The sequence below is a fragment of the Perca fluviatilis genome, chromosome 15, assembly GCF_010015445.1.
Source record: "Perca fluviatilis chromosome 15, GENO_Pfluv_1.0, whole genome shotgun sequence".
Classification (NCBI taxonomy): Eukaryota; Metazoa; Chordata; class Actinopteri; order Perciformes; family Percidae; genus Perca; species Perca fluviatilis.
This window is the reverse complement of record NC_053126.1, coordinates 27,727,537-27,749,494: the sequence shown is the minus strand read 5'-3', so window position 1 is coordinate 27,749,494 and position 21,958 is coordinate 27,727,537. Positions and strand designations below refer to the sequence as shown.

General features: G+C 42.0%; 1 protein-coding gene across 1 annotated transcript; it reads left to right on the top strand.

The window, feature by feature from the left end:
* Window positions 1–322: 322 nt before the first annotated feature.
* On the top strand, window positions 323–4,746 carry LOC120575170 (ADP-ribosylation factor-like protein 4D). Its single transcript, XM_039825822.1, has 3 exons — window positions 323–496; window positions 1,214–1,908; window positions 3,723–4,746. Exons 2-3 carry the CDS (start codon window positions 1,483–1,485, stop codon window positions 3,885–3,887), a joined length of 591 nt encoding a protein of 196 aa, XP_039681756.1. The 5' UTR covers window positions 323–496; window positions 1,214–1,482; the 3' UTR covers window positions 3,888–4,746.
* The last annotated feature ends 17,212 nt before the right edge of the window (window positions 4,747–21,958 follow it).

Genomic DNA, 21,958 nt, shown 5'->3' with positions numbered 1-21,958 from the left:
AAAGGTATGAATAGGCCTGCTTCTTCCAACGCAGCATAATCCAATTCAACAACGTGCAGCATTTTTAATTGTGATTTAAAATAAAGCATATTTAAATGATTACACAAGTCTGAAAACATTCAACCATAAACGGACTCAACCCCTGTACAGAAAATGATGAACCCCCACAGTCACAGGGAAAGTAGCCTAGGCCTACTGTAATACTACAGACTAGAGATGTGTCATGGTTCCTAGTGGTTCCAGTCCTCTCTCTCCGCCCCGCCCACCGTGGTCCCGCCCGCTGCTGTTACGTCAGCAGCGGGGGTTGCTCGTGCTTTTCCCAGCGCTGCTGCCTGTACTGTTGCCAGTCGTCGTCGGACCAACGTCGTAGCCACACGACCCCGGCTTTGAAAAACAATTATCGGGATTATTTGGGCGTTAAAACTTGGATACTGTTCGCAAATTCGTCGTACTGCAACGATGTTCACTAGTTTAGGGAGCTTGGAAGTTTCGACAGGTGAGATATATTACATTTGTTTTACACCAACGTCTAATAACCTAACGTTGCGTGTGTTGACTTTGTTGGAGCGACAAGCGACAACATTCCTTTGAGTCCTTCCGCCGCGAAGCACACCGTAAAGAGGATAATATAGCTACTTTTTTTAATGAATTTTAACTTCGTAACTAAACTGTAACTTGTTAAACTACAATTGTCTCTTTAGCCGTTTTCCCTTTGCTCGTGTTTGAGGCCGTGTTTTTAACCGAATTACAAGCATTAATGTTACCTAACATTAGCATTAGTTGACGCTACCAAAAAGCCACAACAGGATTTATCTGCCGCTGGATGCTGTTTTTCCAGTTCTGTGCAGGGGAAGCTAGAAACCGAAAAAACACCGCAGCAGCTCCTGACAATGCCTTCTGCCTTGCAAACAAATACAATGGCTCACCATTCACTGTGCAGTCTGTCAGAACAAAAGCTTTTTTTAGTTTAACCTGCTGTTTTTACACAAAACCAAGTATATAGTTTAATCGAAACAATTGTTGCACGGACTTTATATTACTGGTTAACTCTGCAGCCTATACAAAACCTACATGCGTGTCTTTCTATAGTTAAAAAACGCAGCTTAAATCTCAGCTAACGTTAGTCTAATTACTGTCAGCTCAGTGCCCTTGTTAAAATAGCTGACTCATGTTTTCCTCGCCCTCTTTTTTTTTTTCTTTTTTCTTTCTCCAGTGCCCTCCGTGACTACAGCCGCACCAGCCTTTGAAGTGAGGCCAGGAGTGTGAACTGCTCTCCAGCCAAACCGGCTCCTCCTCCTCCTCCTCGGCTCCAGACACACTTTTTGTTTTTTTTTGCTGCCGAGGACACCGTGAAGACAAGTGACCCAGGAAGACTGTGAGATAGTGGAAGTTCGACGGAACCAAACCAAAGGACCCCCGCCAAAGGAAATCATTTAGTCCTTTAAATCTTTAGAGGGAATATCCACTCAACAGGACCTAAACATGGGGAACCAGTTAACAGAAATTGCCCCTAGCTTCCAGTCTCTCCACGTCGTGGTAATTGGTTTGGACTCTGCAGGGAAAACCTCCCTCCTCTACAGACTCAAGCTACGGGAGTTTGTCGACACGATCCCCACCAAAGGCTTCAACATGGAGCGGATCAAAGTGCCCATGGGCAACTCGAAAACCAACAGCACCACGTTCCAGGTGTGGGATGTCGGCGGCCAGGACAAACTTCGGCCCCTCTGGAAGTCGTACACCCGGAGGACCGACGGGCTGGTGTTCGTGGTGGACGCGGCCGAGGCAGAGCGCATGGAGGAGGCCAAGGTGGAGCTCCATCGGATCAGCCGCTCGGCGGAGAACCAGGGGGTGCCCGTGCTGGTTCTGGCAAACAAACAGGACCTGGATGGCGCCATGTCGGCTTCAGAGGTAATTATTGTTACACGAATGGTTGGTATTTTTTTTTGCGTAGAGCTGATTTCTCAGGTAAAATGCTGAATCGGTTGACAGAAAAAAATATATTGGCAACAATTTTGTTAGTTAATTGACCATTAAAGTTTTATTGTCGAGTTAAAATGCCAAATGTGCAGTTCTAGCTTCTCCAATCAAAGGGTTTGCTGCTTATGTTATATCACTGTGAATTGAGTATTTTGGGGTTTTCAACTGTATTGTGGAAAAAAACACGATATTTAAAGATGTCACTATTAGGGATCGACCCGTACTGGTTTTTCAAGGCCGATACAGATTACTAGTAGTCAATGAAACCGATGACCGATATGAGTGGAATGTTTGGAATGTTCCAAACTCCAACACAAAACTTGAAATGCTTTAAGCAATTATGCAGTCAATGAGAAACTTTCAACATGATACCCAGTAAGAGTCAGGTAGTGTTGGGGGATTAACTAATTGTAGGCTATATGTGATAAATAGGCTATAAATTCGGGACATTAAGTCAGACTCAGTGGTGAGGGACTGACACAGAGCTGTAACCGAGCCAAAGTAGACCACTTTTTAATGTATTAACTTCATCGGTTATCAGGCAAATAAAACGCTGATACAGATCATTTGCAAACTGCCAAAAAAAACACCCGATAATCGGCCAGGGCCGATCATCTCTATATCCCTAGTCACTATACTGGATATGACATCTAGACAAAGTATTGTTTTAGTTTTTTAGACTTTTACCGAAATAACAACAAATGGCTAGCCAGAGATCCATTATGCATAGCTGATTTTACATATGGAACTTGGCACAGTACTCGGTTGGATTTCCTGGGTATATCTCTCAAATGATACTTTTCTGAATCGTCCTGATTCAAATGCTGTGCGAGCCGCCATGACTGCTTGATTTATAGACCAGGATGAATTTATGAACAATAGCTTTATTGAACAAAAACAATAAGGGGCCAAACTAATTTCCATCCTAATGTTTTGTTACCTGTAAGTTTCCATTTTAATGATAAGATGTGTTTAATATATTTTTTTTTTAAATTGCTCATTCATTAATATATTAAAATAAGCGGAACAAGCTTGTAGATTAGCCGACCGTGTGGTCACTTTTTATGTCAACGCCACACGAAGCAGATTCATATTTTTTCCCTCAGTGACAGCGGAGGTCCCTTTAAACACTGCTGCCACTCTGTCTAAACGGTGCGCTATTATCAGTATTAGTGGCTTATCCTTCATCCTCCATCGCATCAATCCCTCTTTTTCCACTTTTGTTTATCAACAACGTGATAATTATCAGGCTTTTTAAAGAAACTTCAGACTCAACTGCCATGACATTTTGCAATGGTATGAACGTACACCGCTGCTGCCTAATTATGAAAGCTGCAGCTCCTCTTCACGCCATCATTAATATCCTCTGCTCTGGTGTTTCACCCTAAAAAATATAAAAAGAAGACTGGCCTAGTTTTCCGCTTGTAGAGCGGACCTCCATGGCGCATACGGACGACTATTGCGCTGCTCTCCCGCCTGGTGTAGCTGCTCCGCAAACGGCATAGCATACATGTTCAATGTTGCCCGTCTGCAGCCTCTCCACACACATGCACGGTGCAGAGAGTCAAGTTGTTCGCACTGGTTCCAAAGTGCTAAATTATTATAGTAAGGTAGATCACCCTCACTGTTCTAATCCGTCGAAATGACAGATGGCCTTCCGATTGTTCCCCCAAATGGAGGAAATATTCAGTGAACGGGACCTCTGGTTGTGACTGACGTCCTGTCTTGTGCCTCCTGCGTTTCAGGTGGAGAAGGTCCTGGCTCTCCACGAGCTGAGCTCGTCCACGCTGCACCACACACAGGGCTGCTCGGCGCTGGACGGTCAGGGCCTGCAGCCCGGCCTGGAGAAACTCTACGAAATGATCCTGAAGAGGAAGAAGGTGCTCCGACACAGCAAGAAGAAGAGATGAGGCGGCAAGATCGCTGCGTTGCTTGGGGACAGATGTTACTCTTTGAACCACGACTTGTCTGAGGACCTTCTCGGCAGCCTTCTCGGAAACCAGGGGGAAGCTGTCAGTCCTCCAGACGAGTCGCAAACTTTGGCTCTCAAGCCTGTTCCAAATGGTAACACCTCCCTTCACCCTATAGACATTTGGACATCTGCTTCCTTTGGGATAGTGTCTGCTCTTGAGCACTCCTCCCTCCCACCCCCCCACCCCCCATGTCCCATCTTTAAAGCAGCACGGCAAAGAGACTAACAGCCCCCAGAGGGGGCAACAGAGGAAAACCTGTGCAATATATGAACGAACACTCGCTGATGCGTGAACACTCACTGATGCCCTAGCATCAATATTGAAGGATATTTTGAACCAGTACTGTCGTGCCAACAGAACCCTGCAGGCCTGGCCTGAGCAAAGTTCCTGTTCCTTTCAAAGTTTCAATGTCACACTTTACTCCAAATCTTTATGTTGCATGATGTTCACCCAAATACCTCCTTTGGGGATATTAAGACAACACTTTTGTTGATCAAAAGATATATCTGTTCAGATTATTCTAGGTTAGTAACTGCCCAATGTTCAGTTAGGTATGTCATACCGATGTGACCTTTGCACACTTATGCACTGAGGCTGCACAATCCAACAATACAAGTTTAGATTAGTTTTTCACTCCTTACCAAAGTCGTTTGCTTGTCACAGTTAGGTGTATTCCAGGGTTGGCTGGATGTTTGGTTGGTTAGTTAGTTCAAACATTAAATAGTTTTTTATATCAAGTATATTGTGTTTTTGTAGACTGTCAACATGAATAAATTATTGAGCAACTTTGGCATTATTTGCTTGAAACATGTCTTTTTATTTTATGTGCCTCATTCATTACACATTGACTTAAGATGGCTGAGAATTTGACTAACCGGAGTTGTAGATGATTCAAAGTCACGGTGCATTAGGGGGAATGGGAGAAGGTAATGTCTGACAGGTTCATGCTAATGATCCCTCCAGTGTTGTCAGAACAACATACCTTTAAACACATCAGCAGTCGGTGCTCCCACAGCATACACAGCTACTGTTATCTGGAAACGATGAACTGGTGAATGATTGATAATGCAGGGCGTTACACAACACATACAGCTGTACAAAATAAGTGAAAATACATTCCCTGCCCAATAAGTCGAAATCCAGTGGCCATCAACTAAATCCTGTCTTTGTGAAGCTTCTAATGTTGAGACTGTGTGGAAGGAGATTTTATTTTTTTATTATTTTTTTTATCCCTACTACTGTCTGAGCACATTACAATGTAATACAATCAGTACTTGAATTGGGCCAGTACTCGCAGGTACAGATTTGCTACTTGGAGTAATGACCAACTGAGTACTGTTTCTTAAGGCTGATGTTACTCTACATATTTCTTATTAACAACTAAGAAGTCCAAAACAAAAAATCTGTTGGTCCGTTGCTAAATACTTCCTGGCCTCCCACCCTGTCTGTGGCTCTGAGCTTCAAGCCCATTGGTTCCCACTTGGTTCCATCTGTAGCCATCTAAAAAAGTTAATTCATGACCTTTGAAAATGTAGTTGTGACAAAAAATAGGGACTCAAGAGCTTTTGACTACTTGAACTAGTTGAAAGTTCTGGAAAAATGTGTGGATTTATGATTAATAATTGTTATAAGTGCATAGAATAGCATGAATCAAATATGAGAGGCTTGGCCTTTCATGAATATTTGAAGGAGAAATGAAAGCAAGGTGTGGGTGAGGTAGACTTCAAACGAACATACTGTACACACACAGGCCGGCAGGCGCGCGCACACTCAAAACACACGCAATAGAAATCAATAATAGTGGTGCACTATACACAAAGAGAGAGCCATAGTAAACCAGTAAGCCAAAAAAGGTATCCAACTTATTTTAAAATATCCTCCAGTGACCTTAAAAATGTATTAGGCATCCCTATGTTGGGTCAAGACACCAACGCCTAACGTCTAAAATGTAAATGTTATTCTGCAATAATCATAGAAAATATGGATTTTAGTTCACGATGGCAGGTAACTAACACTTAACTGCACACTGGAACTTGTATTGTTGTTAATACAAGGCTTGTTGGTATAATGTTATAGTGGTGACCCTTGAATCCAGCCAGTGGAGATCACAAAGGAATGTTACAGCCCAGCCCCCACCCACATGACCTGTCTGAGCTGTTCTCTGATACTAATGGTGCGTTCTTTTTGTCTTGTAATCGCGACTAGTAGCTCGAGCGTGACGTCACATCCGTGTCGAAAAACGAATAACCGCGGGTTGTTGCATTCTTTTTGTCACACAATACTACGAGTCGGAGAAAAGATGGATTTTTGTAACATTTTTAGTAACATTTAGGATTCTATTCACCCAGTTATTGACATATTACACACATATATTTCACAGTTTGATACATGAAAATTACGTTTTGATTAATGTTAACGTTAGGCTACTGCTCTGCTTTCTGCTCAAGACTCGGCTTAAAGCCATTGTTGTCATATAGCAACCGAGCGTCTCTAGCCAATTTCAGCTGCACAAGCTACAAAATAACTAATCAGGCAGTATTTAACTCCTAATAAGACTGTAGCGACATGCCTATAGGTAGCAGTATACAGCGCTATGTGTACGACTTCTTCATTTGGTTACAACAAAGACAAAAGTGCTTAAAATTGTAGAAAACCACAATGTTTACTACGCGTGATGCACGACGTAGCCATCTTTGAAAGTGAGCTCGGGGTCCTCTGAGTTCAGACGACTTAACGAGTCGTAAATACGACCTTGGGGGCGTTCTTTTTGCAACTTCCGGGTCGTAACTCCGGAAAACAACTCGTAAAACGACTTCGGTGGACAAAAAGAACGCACCATTAGTCTCGCTTTGCCAGACCCTCCTCCAAAGTGTGCTGGAGGAGGGTCTGGCTACTCCACATAGCATTTGGGGATGGGAGGAAAACGTGCTCTGGTTTGCTGGCATTTCTTTAAACCAATCACAGTCGTCTTGGGCGGTGCTAAGCACCGGAGAAAAACCGCAGTGCCGCTGCAAAATAGGCTCGGAAGGAACTTGTTTTGGTGGAACGTGTGTACGTTTTAAAGTAGTTTTAGTCGTTTAACAGAAAACTCCGATTGGACATATAGTCTAGCTAGCTGTCTGGATTTACCCCGCAGAGATCTCAGAAAAGGTTAACCATAGTCCTCAGAAATCCACCCGAGTTAAAAAATTACAACACAAAGGAAGCCCAAGGCAACGGATATCCGGCCTAGAGGAATGGAATTCCGTGGATTTTCCGGCGGCAACGGAGCAATCCCGGAAGTGGAACGTCAAGGATATAGACCAGGGGTGGGCACTTCATTTCCCCAAGGGGCCACATGAGTAACTGTGACTGTTGTGGAGGGCTGGACCAATAGGCTAAACTCAGTTAAAAAGTTTGTATTCACATAAAAAGAATTAGTAGCAAATATAGGATCTTGGTACCCCTTTCTCACAGAGGGCTCAACCAGGGTTGACTGTGTTTTTGAAAGGGTTGATCGACGCGTTGTGAAGACAAGACCATTTATGTCATTTGTTGCCAATTTGGGGAGGGGGGGGGGTGTCTCCTTTTTTGGTTGGAACTGTTGGCGTCACTATTTCTGACGCTCTGGGTCTGGACCCTAGGCGTCACTATTTGACGCTCTCGAGACTCACGTCTAGCCTTTTGGCGTCAATTTTAGACACGCTTGGTCGGGACTCCTGGGCGTGACTTGTTGACGCTCTGGGTCGGGACGTACGTTTAACTGACATGCGGCACAAGAACGGGACAGCTAGGTCTGGGAAAAGACGGTGGGTGGGGTTACATATATGTACGTTTCAGCGACACGGCCTCCCGGGTGAAAGTCCTGCGATGTTTGACCCATCCACCCCCACCCCCCTAACCAACTTCATTACGCGGCTTTTGGTCTTTCATGCTACTCGCTACTGTTGTCACTCTTTATACTACGTCATCTTACAGCGCCGCGGCCGTGCTGCTGCTCTGCCCGGTGCGTTCCATACAGACGCTGAAGGGGGATTTTTTGCGTCGGTGCTATACAACTTGGGAGTGAGAACGGGCTGTCGATTAATTCGCTATGAGAACAGCGGCATTTTCGAAGTTTGCACAGTGGCGAAATTGCCTGGATGTTCACCGCTCTGCCCGTTACACTTGCAGAGCGGTAGCGGAGTTGCAGTTGAAAAAAGCTGCCCGCTCGCCCGAGACAGACGTCTGCAGCCGGCAGTTCGGTGAGACGCCCCAAATCTCTCTCTTTTTCCCTCTGGAATACACTGGCCCCTTAACACATTGTTGGTTTTGGTCTTTTCGTGGGATTTGTTTTGAACAAAGCTACATCTACACTACTACGTTTCGGCCAAAAACGAATATTTACAGTTTTGCGTGGCGTCCACACTCCTCCCAGCCTCAGAGCTGGAGATACTGAAGGTCAGATCACCGCCCAACCCCCACCAGTCACTTCTACCAGTCGCCATATGCTAAAACCTGCTGCCTAATCCCCACGTCCAATTTATACCAAAGCCATACGCGTGCTTTGTTGCTAAATATGACACTAGTCAAGCTACATCTTGCATTTTACATGCAACATCTGTTTGTTTCATCCAAATCTCAAATTGATGCTTTTTTTTATTTTCGCATGGGTTGAGTTCATACACAACCATTTCAAATGTATACATTGTTTATATGAAACATTATTTGAAGATACTTTATTTAATTTTATATTCATTTACTCTGCTTGTTCATTTTCTTTTATCCTAAACTAGTTTTTTGGAGATGTGTATAATTGTTTGACGAAATGACCACATTACCTTATGACCTCTGATTCCAAGCTTTCGATTAGAGGTAACATTTATCACATTAGACCACAGGCTGCAAAGAATAATGGACGTAGCATCAGTGACATGACTCGTTGGTTTGTGGACTGCCCTGTCCCATCTCCCTAGAGTCTTTCAGTCACTGGTCCAACCCCCCCTGGGCCCACTTAGCCTAGTGCGCAGTCAATCCAATTATCCTGATTGGAGGCTCCCTCCTGCTGCGACTCAGCTGTTGGAGCAGTGAGTAGGTAGCAGGATTATTGAGTCAGCAGAATGGACAGGAAACCCTCCCCATGAAAAGTCTTTAGTCAGCTTACTCAGGCTTGATTAAATTACCATCTTTTCATTAAATCTTTCACTTTCTTAGGTGATCTGCTTTTTTTTGGGGGTCTAGTTTGCAATAGTGTCACATTGCCAGACCTATCTCCACATAAAGTCTGGCTACACCACAGATCCATTCTCGGAAAAAGGCTCTGGGTTGTTTGCATTTCTTTACAGCAAACCAATCACAATCGTCTGAGCTCCGGACGCAGCGCCAGTGGCTCTGCAGAACAGTCTCGGGAAGGAGCTACTTTTGGTGGAACATTTTCACCCCATAAAAGAAAACACCACATACAATATTAAATGAAGTTAACTGTTGACACAGTACAGTAACGTGAGCTATTTAAATTAGCTTTATACATGGTTAAACCTCATTTGCTCTTCGTCCCAGTTAGAGAGGAAATGCCGTAAACCAGGGATCTTCAACAGGGGGTCCGGGACCCCCAGGGGGTCCTCTGAGTCAATGCAGGGGAGCCTCCAAATCATTGTTAATTTTTGGAAAGCTTTTTCAAATAATAAAAAGTCTTAACATGAATCCAACATGTTATTAGCAAATAAAAATCCCCACTGATGATAGGCTGACTGGCCTATAGGTAAGATGTAGTCACACTGTAAAAATTATCAGGGTGGTTCTACTTAAAAATTTAAGTTCAATTGCTGCCTTAAAAATGTGAGTAAAGCCAACATTAAGAATAGTGTTGTTTCAACCCACAAAGTTAGATTATAGAATATGTTTAATTAATGATCATTTATTGTTTGAACTTGATACTGTGATTTAAAACAACTATCAATACTACATTGTCCACTCAAGGAAACTTGCTTCCTCTTGTCAAGCAAAAATACAATTGTATGCTATTTCAACTCACGAAGGTAAGTTAGAGAAGATGTTTAATTAATATTAATTTATTGTTAGAACTTGATACTGTGAGTTAAAACAACCATCTATCTTACATTGTATATTCAAGGAAACTTGCTTCCTTTTGTTAAACAAACATACAATTTTTCATTTAATTTCAACTAACTGTATTCATACCAATTGTCTTTTCAAGTTAGGTGTACTCATGTTTTTAAGGCAGCAATTGAACTTATACTTTCAACTTAAGCAGACTCATGTTTTTACTAAAATATCACACACTGTAATAAATGTCATGGTAGTTTAACTTGGAAATGAAAGTTCACCTTCAGCCTTGAAAATCGAAGTTCACTCAACTTGAAGACTGCTTTTGTTTCAACTTAGAAATTAAAGTTAATGAGGGTGATGTAACTACAGTGTTCTAGTTTTGTTAAAGTTGTTATTTTAGTTGATTTAACTTTTAATTACTTAGTTTAACTTCATACTTTAAGTTAAAACAAATAAAATACTTTCTTTAATAATGCAAGAAACCTTCCTTGCCTAGTATAACAGACATACTTTTCTGCTTTATTACAACTCACGGTTTAAAGTTATAATAACATAACCACATTTATAGTGGAGATAGTGTGGGTGCTTGGGTGCAGCCGCCCCAGGGCCCCATGCAAAATAGGGGTCCCTCTAAAGCCTCTGATCTTGCATCACTTGGGGTAGTGAAGTGACACACCACAGATTAATAGCTGAAGGAAGCCTATTACTGCTCAAAGTTTAATGCTGCAATACTCCAGCTCTTCTTATCAAACATAACAGTCACTTAACGCATGGTTACAAATGTAAACCAGCACAACAATGACAATTACCAGGCAACAAAACACTACATTCAAGCACACGTTTAATAAACGGAATTCAAACAAACAATTCCGAACAAATTGCAAACTTTTCAGCAAATTTTAACACAACTCTATTTACCACCTTGCATCATGGGAATTGACCAGCCAATGAACCAATTGCACCTGACTGCAGTATGTAGATTGGGGTTGGGCTAAATGTGGGCGGAGCTGTTTGACTTTTGAAAAGTACTTTTCAAGTACATTTCAATATGAGAAGAGTGAAATGCCAAATTCACAATTCACAAGCCTTTGACAGGTACTCCCTCCTCCCGCTAGTGCTTTGTTGTTTGCCACAACACTTGTTATATTTTAGTAGAAATTTGCATAGGCTACATCACTTATCTGCAGTGTATAATCAATTTATTCTGTCCATGCTTTAACTATGCTGTGAAGACAGGTTATTTTAAAATCAAAAGGCAACCATTTTTTGTTGCAACACACACACTTTTTTTTTCAACTGATAACTTACATACCCAAGTTCAATCAACACATACAAATTTAAATAGTGGACCCAATGAATAAATGCAAGTTTAACTTTCAAAAACTCATAAAGTTGAGTTCAAAATCCAAAACTTGTATAAGCGTGTTCAGTTAAAAATAAGAAATAAGTGGACATAACTAAATGGGTCTGTACTTTTTTACAGTGCACTAATGTAGCCATCCACAGATCCAGTTCATCCTGAGGATTCACTGTGCCACATGTATAAAATCATGCCAACAATTATAAGGCTATTTTAAAAGCTTGTACAAAAAGTATGTATAAAGGCTTTAGGACGCCCTACATGTAATTGTAATTCCAGTTTAATATGCAACTTCACAACCTATGTAGTATATAATATGCTACTTTATTTTAAACAATATATGTAGTAGGGGGTTCCTGCTCCGTCTCTCTTTCAGTTCAGGGGTCCTTGGCTTAAAAAATGTTGAAGACCCCTGTCGTAAACATATTCTTTGGAAATCTTTACAATCATTCTCCCAAAAGAACCAAGCAGGCCTGCCTTGTTGCACGATCCAATCGTTTATCTAAACTTGACATTTTAAGAGTGTAGCTTGCTAGCTCGGTGGTTGTTCTTGTAGCCTACTTCCTAGTTACTTCCAAAACTAGGTTGTTATCAGTCGGTGGGACGCAACTAGTTTTTCTACACCAGTCCATCTTAGAGCTGAACACTAAAACTTAAATGTAACTTTACAGTAATTGTGTAATGTGACATCGCAGGCTGGTTGGGCGGATGCTCGATACGGCGTTGTCACTCAATACTGGACCAATTTTCAAAGATTTCCGTTCACATTAATCACTTAAAGACATCAATGCATGGACATTACCCTTTAACATAGTTTCAGTCCAGCACACAAGTCAGGGCAGCAGTGGCCAGCTGTCTCCCATTAGCTGTGGTTGCGGCTACATCTCTCTCTGGAGTTACCCTGGTACAGATGTCGGCAGGCCTCACCACACACAGGATCAGGACCAAAACCCAACCAGATGTCTAGCTCTGGCTCTGCTTCACTTTTTTTAATCTCCACTCTCCATCTGCCTTTGCGCCTCCGTTCTTCTTTCTGCCTCTGCTCAAGCTCCCTGCGCAGACGAATCATACATTTAGAAACATGTAACAGTTTTACTGCCTCTTAACTCTTTATCAATTGGCACAATTAATGCAATCAGTCACCATTTCTACATTAAGACAAACGTCTTGTCACTACATTTGATTACTCTCGTATCCACATACAGAGATTAGTTGACTTGCTTCCCTTTCCCTCTCCGTCTCTCCTCTGTGTGTTTGCCATGTTTCCCTTCTTACGGCAGCACAGTAATTGCAGAAAGCTCTGTGGTTTTTGATTAGTATCTACATGGCTGTCCGTCCACCCAGGCCGGGCCAGTTAAATGGAGGCTCTGGCTTAACGCACCATTTCAGATGAGACGTGCCTTCCAAAATAGAACTGAGTGCATCCAAAACCCAATGTTACCACAATCTGCCAAAGCATTAAAATAAAACCTCCACTCTCCACAGTCCCAGGCTTATAACTGCTCTTGCATGCATCCTGAATTGGTTACATTGTGTTAGAATAATTGATACAATGTTTTTTTTAGGTAAAATGTCACTGTCTCATTTCTTCATAAAACATAAAGGTAGTAACTGCTATATGGCCATGTTAACCAAGATATATCCTCTCAACTCATTTGCATGCAGGGAGGATTATAAGAGTTTGTCAAAACAGAGGACATATCCAAGAAAAAAATAAAAAATATAAAAAAATACAACTTCACAATAGTTTTGGAGCACAACGATAGAAAGTAGTGAATGGCAGTATACATATGCCACAATCATCCCCATCCCCTGCTCTCATACTTCGTCTACATTAAGCTGGCCTTTGCATTGGCAGCATAAAAGGATACTTTGCTGATTTAAATCCAGCTCTGTGTCATGGCAGTGTGGCCGATGTGTGCTGATAAGCAGTGTTTGGCTTCCCAACATGGACAGCTGCCATACAACAGTTACTTACTTCATGTTTCATGATGAAAGGAGAACGTGATATTTTACATTAAAAAACATTGTATCAATTCTTCTACACAATGCAACCAATCCAATATGCATTTAAGAGCAGTTACAAGCCTGGGACAGTTTGCCTTAGTGGAGAATGGAGGTTTTCTTCTAATGGTTTAACAGATTACGGTACTAATCGCAGATCATGACTCTGGAGGAACCAGTGTGTTTTAAATGGAGGGTGTAACGGACCGGCAAACACAGCCCCTCCCTGTGTAGTCTTTTTGCTCAGCACTCCCGTCACTGGAGCACCAGACGGGACAGTTTCCAGCTTTCATGTCCTGACAGATCTGACACTACAATGGAGCAAGCAAAGTGAACACAACACGGGATTCACTCAGATTTATGTTGTAAAAGCTTTAAAAAGTGCTTACTCAAATAGTTAACTTCACCATAGTTTAGCACAAAGTATTGTTTGCGCCGTTTTGTGTGGACAAGCCTTTTGTGTGTCTGTGCACGTGGAGACCAAACACAACAATGTTAGAAAGCAAACGCTGACATTAAAACGCCTCCTAAAGCTGAACGATGTAACAGACAGCGCCTAGTCCCTGGTAATGATGATGACACTGACGTGTTAAAGTCACTTCTCCTGCATGGTTGACTTAGCATAAACCAAGATGCAACAAAAAGAAGGCTGCTTCTTTATTGCATGGCTTGTGCTACCTTCCAGTATATGTCAGAAATTAATCAGACATGATGCAGTATGCTTCAATGGGACATTTATTTTTGTTGTTGCCAATTTCGCAAGGCCAATTTTCTCTATACGTAAGGGTTAATGCCCGACGGGGAGTCCATTAATTACCTCATACCTGAAAGGCCACTGATCCACTTTTTTTAAGACCATTCATTTATAATTTCCATGTGGTATCAAGTCAACAACAACTCGGTTTCCCTGGTAACACCTGAGGGTTTGACTTATACCTGGAACAGTCATTCCCATCCATGCAAATTTTGACATACCTTTGTGATGACTCCTTCTGTTCTTAATATCTGCCAGGTAGAGGCAAAAGTCAATGGCATGTTGACATTTTTGGATCACATTCACATTCAGTTAAAGGAGACTTTCGAAAAGAGCAATCAACATTTGGAAAAAAAATCTTTGTCGAAATAAACATCGGACAATACTATCTCGTTATTACATTATAAAACAAGCTTGGGTCGCACTTTATTTTCCGGTACATTAAAAAGACGTAATGTGCCGTACTTTGTATCAAATTAGACCATAACTATAAATATCTATCTCTTATTTATGTACTAATAGCAGGATAATTTGGGTGTTTGGCCTTGAATTAGGGTATAACTGTTTGTTTTCTAGCTAAAAAACAACAACATAATTTCTAGTTATGGTCTAATTTGATACACAGTAGGTCATATTACGTCTTTTTTTTAAATTTAATTTTAAAGATAATTTTTTGGGGGCATTTTAGGCCTATATTTCCACAGGACAGCTGAAGACATGAAAGGGGAGAGAGAGGGGGGAATGACATGCAGCAAAGGGCCGCAGGTTCGGAGCCGAACCAGCTTTCGCTGCGTCGAGGAGCAAACCCCTACACATGTGTGCCTGCTCCACCAACTGAGCTAACCCGGCCACATATTACGTCTTTTTAATGTACCAGAAAATAAAGTGCGACCCAAGCCTGTACCACTGCATGTGTACCTGAGGCAGAAGATCCAGTTGATTCAAGTTTCTCAGGTCCTCAGACTATGCTGGTATGACAGCTCTGCCCCCCCTCTGAGGCTCACCTTGTTCCCTCTTGTCATCCCTTCCATGCCTGTACACAGTCAGGAGGAGCCCTGCAGGCGCAGCTGGACTGACGTCAAAGGGTTGCTCCTCTATTCCACTCCTGCGGCTCCACACCCACCCAAACTACATGCAGGTGTTGAAAACAGGCCTGTCTGGATATACAGCAGCAGCATCCCTCCAGGCGTCAAATGTATTAGTATCTTCTGAAATGCAGGTTGGACTGGTTGAAGAGTGTGAAGAGTATTATTGGTCATGCATGCTGACCAGTGGTGGAATGTAACTAAGTACATTTACTCCAGTACTGTAATTAAGTCCAAATGTTGAGGTACTTGTACCTTACTTGAGTCTTTTCTATTCATGCCACTTTCTACTTCTACTCTACATTTCAGAGAGAAATATTGTACTTTTTACTCCACTACATTCATCTGACAGCTTTAGTTACTAGTTACTTTACACATTAAGATTTCTTCACACAAAACACATGTAGTTTATAAAATCTGATGTTTTTATTAAAAATGAAACTAGCCAACAATATAACGGCCTACAAGTCCAGCTGAAATGATTAGACCATTAAACACACAACTGGTTGGATCCTTTACACTTTCTACAATGGGAGGAGAGTTCTGCATTGAGTACTTTTACTTTTAATACTTTAAAGGGTAACTAACGTTTTTTTTCAACTTGGACCCTATTTTCCTATGTTTTTGTGTCCAAGTGACTAATAGGGACAACAACCACATTGGTCCAGTATTAAGAGAGATCGCTGCAGTCAGCAGCGGTGAAACAAGCTACAATGTACAGAAAGTTAATAGGGCAAATGTGCAGCTTGTATTTACCTTCACAAAACTGCTCGTTTTGCCGCTGACAGACTCAAATTAATATTCTACATGTATGACAATATTATGGAAAAGATTTCTAAGGAGGTCCACCTTTCTGTTAAAGAGTAAGATCCTTTTTTTAAACAGAAAAACATCCGCTAAATTGCGTTCGCTAAAGCCACCAGACTCCATGTAAATAAACAGTAATTTTAGCATTGTAAAATACACTTCAGTCGACAGAAACAAAATAAAACTATGAAAAGCCATTTTTGGTCGTCTTTCCACTTTTCCAACCATCAAAACTCTAGTTTTGTTTGAAATAAACACATAGTTTACAGATTTACATGTGAAAATATGTTGGCTCTATACACGCTAAAAGTATTGCTTTTTTAAATGGAGTCCGGTGGGTTTAGCGCTAGCGACCTCAGAGCTGTTTCTGGTTAAACAGAAAGGTCTTAAATAGGTTTTAAAGGTCTATCTCTGTAGGGATCCTTTCCATAATGTTGTCAGACACTTAGAATAATAATCTGAGTCTGTCAGCGGCAAAATGAGCACTTTTGTAAATGGCAGTGTAAGGCTACATTTATAGTGCTACGTTTTGACTGATCTTTTGCTAAGTTTACGCATTGGAAACAGTGCTGCCCCTGTTTTGGTTTGAAAACTTGAAGTAACGTCAGACTTGTAGTCTGTGTTTTTGCCGCCTTCTTTCTTGTCGCCTATTAGTCACATGTTACTTTTAGTAACTCTTGTGTGCATGGAGAACTTTTTACTATTTTGGCTCAAAACACTGATTATATACCAAAACGTAGCAGTGTAAATGTAGCCAGATAGGTAACATAATGGACGCAGTTCAGGGTTATTGGCCATATCCTTGACGTTCCACTTCCGGGATTGCTCCGACGGAAATTCCGCAGGATTTCACTCATTTAGGCCAGATATCCGTTGCCTTGGGCTTTGTTTGTGTTGGCGTTCTAATCTCCGGTGGATTTCTGAGGACTATGGTTAACTGCTCTTCAGATCTCTGCAGGGTAAATCCAGACAGCTAGCTAGACTATCTGTCCAATCCAAAGAGTTTTATGTTGCACGACTAAAACTACTTTTAAACGTACACATGTTCCATCAAAACAAGTTCCTTCCCAAGGCTATTTTGCAGCGGCACCGTGGCTCCGTCCGGCGATTAGCACCGCCCAAGACGATTGTGATTGGTTTAAAGAAATAAAAATAAACCAGAGCACGTTTTTCTTTCATCCCGGAATGCTGTGTGGACTAGCCAGTCCTACGTACTATGAGATCCTTGGCGGAGGTTACTTCTTACTGCTTTCTCTGTAGCCGGCAGAATTTCCAGCGGCACTGGAGCAATCCCGGAAGTGGAACGCCGTGGATATAGACTACATAGTACGTAACCCAGCCATGTGTGTTGCAGACAATTTCAATTTCAACCTCAACACCAGGGCCCTCCTCTAAAAGCCCCAGCTCAAACGCACTACAACTGGGAAGACTCCAGGCTTGTGCTTTGCTTTTGTTGGCCAATTAGTTTTGTTAGTTTTTTTAGACAATATTCATCTCTTCCATCTCAAAAGAGCAGTTGCAAGGTTGCCTGCTATTAAAGTGCAAGTGTTGGTGCAATAGGCATTTTGGGACATTAACACTTGCTCCAAATGTTTTAAAAGCTGTCTTAGTGGTAGAATAATCATTAATAATGTATACTTTTTATTGATCCCCTGTGGGGAAATTACAATTAGTAATGGAAGTAACACAGTGTTGACATCCTAAAAGTTCTTTTGATATACAAAAACTTAAATGTCTATATTAGTAGAATTAGAACTGGAAGGCTCTGTATTTCTGTGAGCAAAAGTATTCCTGGAAACTGTGCTCTAAATCACACATCTCTGTGGATAGTCAGAACTACACTACACTACACACACACACACACACACACACACACGGTCTGTTTCTCATGTGGTAAACAGCTGTTGCAGCCTCTAGGTAATGATGTAATGACACAAACTGTTAAGAAATTAAAAATGGACTTTTATATGTGTGGCAATGTGTGTGTGATTGTTCTGCCAGGTAAACTGGTGATTTGTTTTACTGCTGTTAGCCCTGTGGCAGTCTGTGAAATCTATTTGTGTGTGTGTGTGTGTGTGTGTGTGTGTGTGTGTGTGTGTGTGTGTGTGTGTGTGTGTGTGTGTGTGTGTGTGTGTGTGTGTGTGTGTGTGTACCATGGCGGTAAGACAGCAGGTCTGTTGTTTGGGGAAAAAAATGAGTCAGACAGACTGAGCAGAACAAAACAAAGCGCTCCAACCTTGGAGGGAGAAAACCGATATAAAACCACAGTGTGTGTCTGTTTCTCGCTCAGGTGAATATCCTCCATAATACACGTAGAAACAAGAGTGTCAGCTGAAGTGTTTTGGAGGAGCAGGTATGAAGTTACAAATATAAAGCTGTGTGTGAGTCAGCTGTTGGTGTAGCAGAGGACAATCCACTGGGTTCAGTTTAGCCTCATTACACCCCCGCTTTTTCATTTACAGATGCAGCAATCTAAATAGTCGGCTGGCCCAGGCGGGTCTCTGCTGGGTTCCTGCTGGGTTCTTGGTTGGTTTGTAATCTCTCCGACGTAGTGAATTCAGCACTGCCTAACGCGGTGCGTTTGCCCATTGCCGTACATTTGACGTGTACTATGGAGTGTCCTTCCCACACAGAGCCTACGTTTTAATAAAGATATTAAAGATCACAATATTATGCTAAAGCATGCAGGCGGGAAGGCTCGAAAAGACGTGCCTCTAGTTGTAGATGCTGATTATGCCTTCAGTTCTGTGCCATGAACGTGCAAAGAAATGGCATTATTTATTTTAAGTTTTTTTAAAGATAACTTTAAGGGGGGGTTTTATGGCCTTTAATTGATAGGATAGCTTAAAGGCAAGTAAGGCAATAAAGAGGGGGGATGACATGCAGCAAAGGGATTCAAGGACTTAATGGCCTAACTCAAGGCCTAAATTGGGAGCACACTCTACTGGGTGAGCTAGAGGTTGCCGCTATAGACGGCGTTATTGAGCAGAACTGCAGGACAAACTGACAGTGTTTTTCACACAAAGAAAGACTCTGCTCTGATTGGTCAATGTTTCCAGTCTTCCCCATCTGCTCTGCTGGTGTCATTGCAGCAGGGAATCACTGTAACTAAACAAAAACGACACAATCCCTCTTCTGGTTTGGCGATGTGAGAAGAGTACGCAGGAAGGAGGGTCCCCTGAATTAGCTTTACATTTACACTTGTACACCACAAACTTCTAGCAATTCCCGTTGCCCTACTTGACATTTAAGCTTCGGTGACTTTACAACAGCTAAATGAGCACGAAGCATTTAGCCGCAGCTGCGACAGGCACACGATGGAGGCCTCAACGCGACAGAGCTGAAGCTAGCCAGAAAAACGGATCCAATCCCCAGGAGCCAACTGGAATCTCTTCTCGACAGACAACATGACAAAAAAGACATGTCTACCCTAAAACAGCGGTCAACCCAGTCTCTAGGCATCAGTTGAATCATTGGGAACACAGATGGTGTCATTCAATAGCTGCCTAGCCAAGAGAGAATCTGTAGTCACCGTCATGGTATTCTAAATCCACGACAAACCCACTTCCGGGATTGCTCCGGTGCCGCCGGAAATTCCGCCAGATGTCTGTCCCCTTCCTCTTCATTTGTGTTGGCGTTCTAAACTCCGGTGGATTTCTGAGGACTATGGTTAACTGCTCCTCAGATCCCTGCAGGGTAAATCCAGACAGCTAGCTAGACTATCTGTCCAGTTTTCTCTCGCACGACTAAAGCTACTTTTGAGCCTACACATGTTCCACCAAAACAAGATCGTCCCGAGGCTGTTTTGCAGCGGCACCGTGGCTCCGTCCGGCGATTAGCACCGCCCAAGACAATTGTGATTGGTTTAAAGAAATAAAAATAAACCAGAGCACGTTTTTCTTTCATGCCGGAATGCTGTGTGGATTAGCCAGACCTAGCCAGTCCTACGTACTATGAGATCCTTGGCGGAGGTTACTTCTTACTGCTTTCTCTGTAGCCGGCAGAATTTCCAGCGGCACTGGAGCAATCCCGGAAGTGGAACGCCGTGTATATAGACTACATAGTACGTAACCCAGCCATGTGTGTTGCGCACCCACCTCTCCCTCTGCCTCAAACCGAGAGAGGGGGAGTTCAGCAGGGCCAAGAGCATTTGTGATCTGTTTCCATCATTTCCAGGAGGAGGAGGCTTTGAGTTGGGCCCAACAACATGAGTGCAAGTACCGCGGAACTCCTCTGCAAGTCTTTCCCGACACGAGTGTGGCACTGGCCAAGAGACGAGCTGCGTTCAATGCAGTCAAGCACTCCCTGTACCAAAAAGAAATGAACAACCACACTGTAACAACAAAAATGTGAAAACTGATACTGACAGAGGCAAGTGAAGCTTTCAAAACCTAATCTCCCAACACATGCATACACACAGCAGTACATAGCTTTGCAAAGTCAGCCTGAAAAAATTCACTTTGTTCTAAGGCCCAAATTCCTTGGCTAGGGACAGGCATTATTCCAAGCAGTGTGTACTGTAGAGCCTGTTTTTTACAGGTGTAGAAAGAGGTGGAGGGAGGTATCTGGTATTCAAGGAATGTAGCCCGCCTGGTGTTTGTCTGCGTACCTCACAGCGCTTCATCCCTCCCTCACACACTCTGGGTATCTCTCACTCTGTTTATGACCTCTTCTGATCTATACTGAAAACCAGCGGTGAAAGAAGTACTTAAGTAAAAGTACTAATACCACACTGTAAAAAAGACTCTGTTCCAAATTAAAGTCCTGCATTGAAAATGTTACTTATGTAAAAGTATGTAAGTGTCATCAGGTAAATGTACTTAAAGTATTAAAAGTAAAAGTACTAAATGCAGAAACATCCTCACATTTCAGAAACTGGAAACGTTCCAAACAGTTCTGTCAGTCAAGTGTTTAATCGTCTATTTCAGCTGGACTTGTAGGCCGTTATATTGTTGGGGAGTTTAATTTATAATAAAAACATCAGATTTTATAAACTACATGTGTTTTGTGTGCAGAAATCTTAATGTGTAAAGTAGTAACTAAAGTTGTCAGATGAATGTAGTGGAGTAAAAAGTACAATATTTCTCTCTGAAATGTAGCGGAGTAGAAGTAGAAAGTGGCATGAAAAGTACCTCAACATTTGGACTTAAGTACAGTACTGGAGTAAATGTACTTAGTTACATTCCACCACTGCTGAAAACACACAGGAATGTGTGTATACACACTGTAAGTATTCACACATTTTAAATCATCTCTCTTGGTTTTTATTTCTATGTGTTATCAGTAAGAATACACAGTACACGTTCTTTCAGCTGTCCTTCTCATTTTAAGGAGCTTTTTGTACAACCTTGAGACAAATTCTTGTAATATGGAATGTTACACAGTGAAACACCAAGCTGGCGTTAAGATTTATATACTCCGAAAGAACAATGCAGTTTTAATCTGACACACACACACACACACACACACACACACACACACACACACACACACACACACACACACACACACACACACATATATATATATATATATATATACTGAGTCAGTTTAGTAGACAAACTATTCGGTTTTAGAAGGACAGGACTGTCTGTCCATTGAAGAGACTTATACAGACAGTCTACTATCAGCTGTGTGTGTGTATGTGTGTGTGTGTGTGTGCACACACACTATTTACCAAAGGCTGATGTAATACATGTACATGTACATCTCTGTACACAGGAGATTACATAGTTGTGTGTTTATGCAAAATGTATGTAAATAAATGAGCTCACACACACACACACACACACACACACACACACACACACACACACACACACACACACACACACACACACACACACACACACACACACACAGCTGAAAAAAAGTACTAGTATTACTGAACAAGTGTGTTTGAGAACAAAAAGTACACAGGTATTGTTTAACAGGGAAAACAAAGTGTTTGGTTTTGTAACTTCAGAGTGCG

Bases quoted from the DNA above. Each gene is read 5' to 3' on its own strand.
- LOC120575170 (XM_039825822.1), top strand. From the start codon at position 1,483: ATGGGGAACCAGTTAACAGAAATTGCCCCTAGCTTCCAGTCTCTCCAC. The intron at 1,909-3,722 runs GTAATTATTGTT...CCTGCGTTTCAG, and splicing joins GCGCCATGTCGGCTTCAGAG to GTGGAGAAGGTCCTGGCTCT.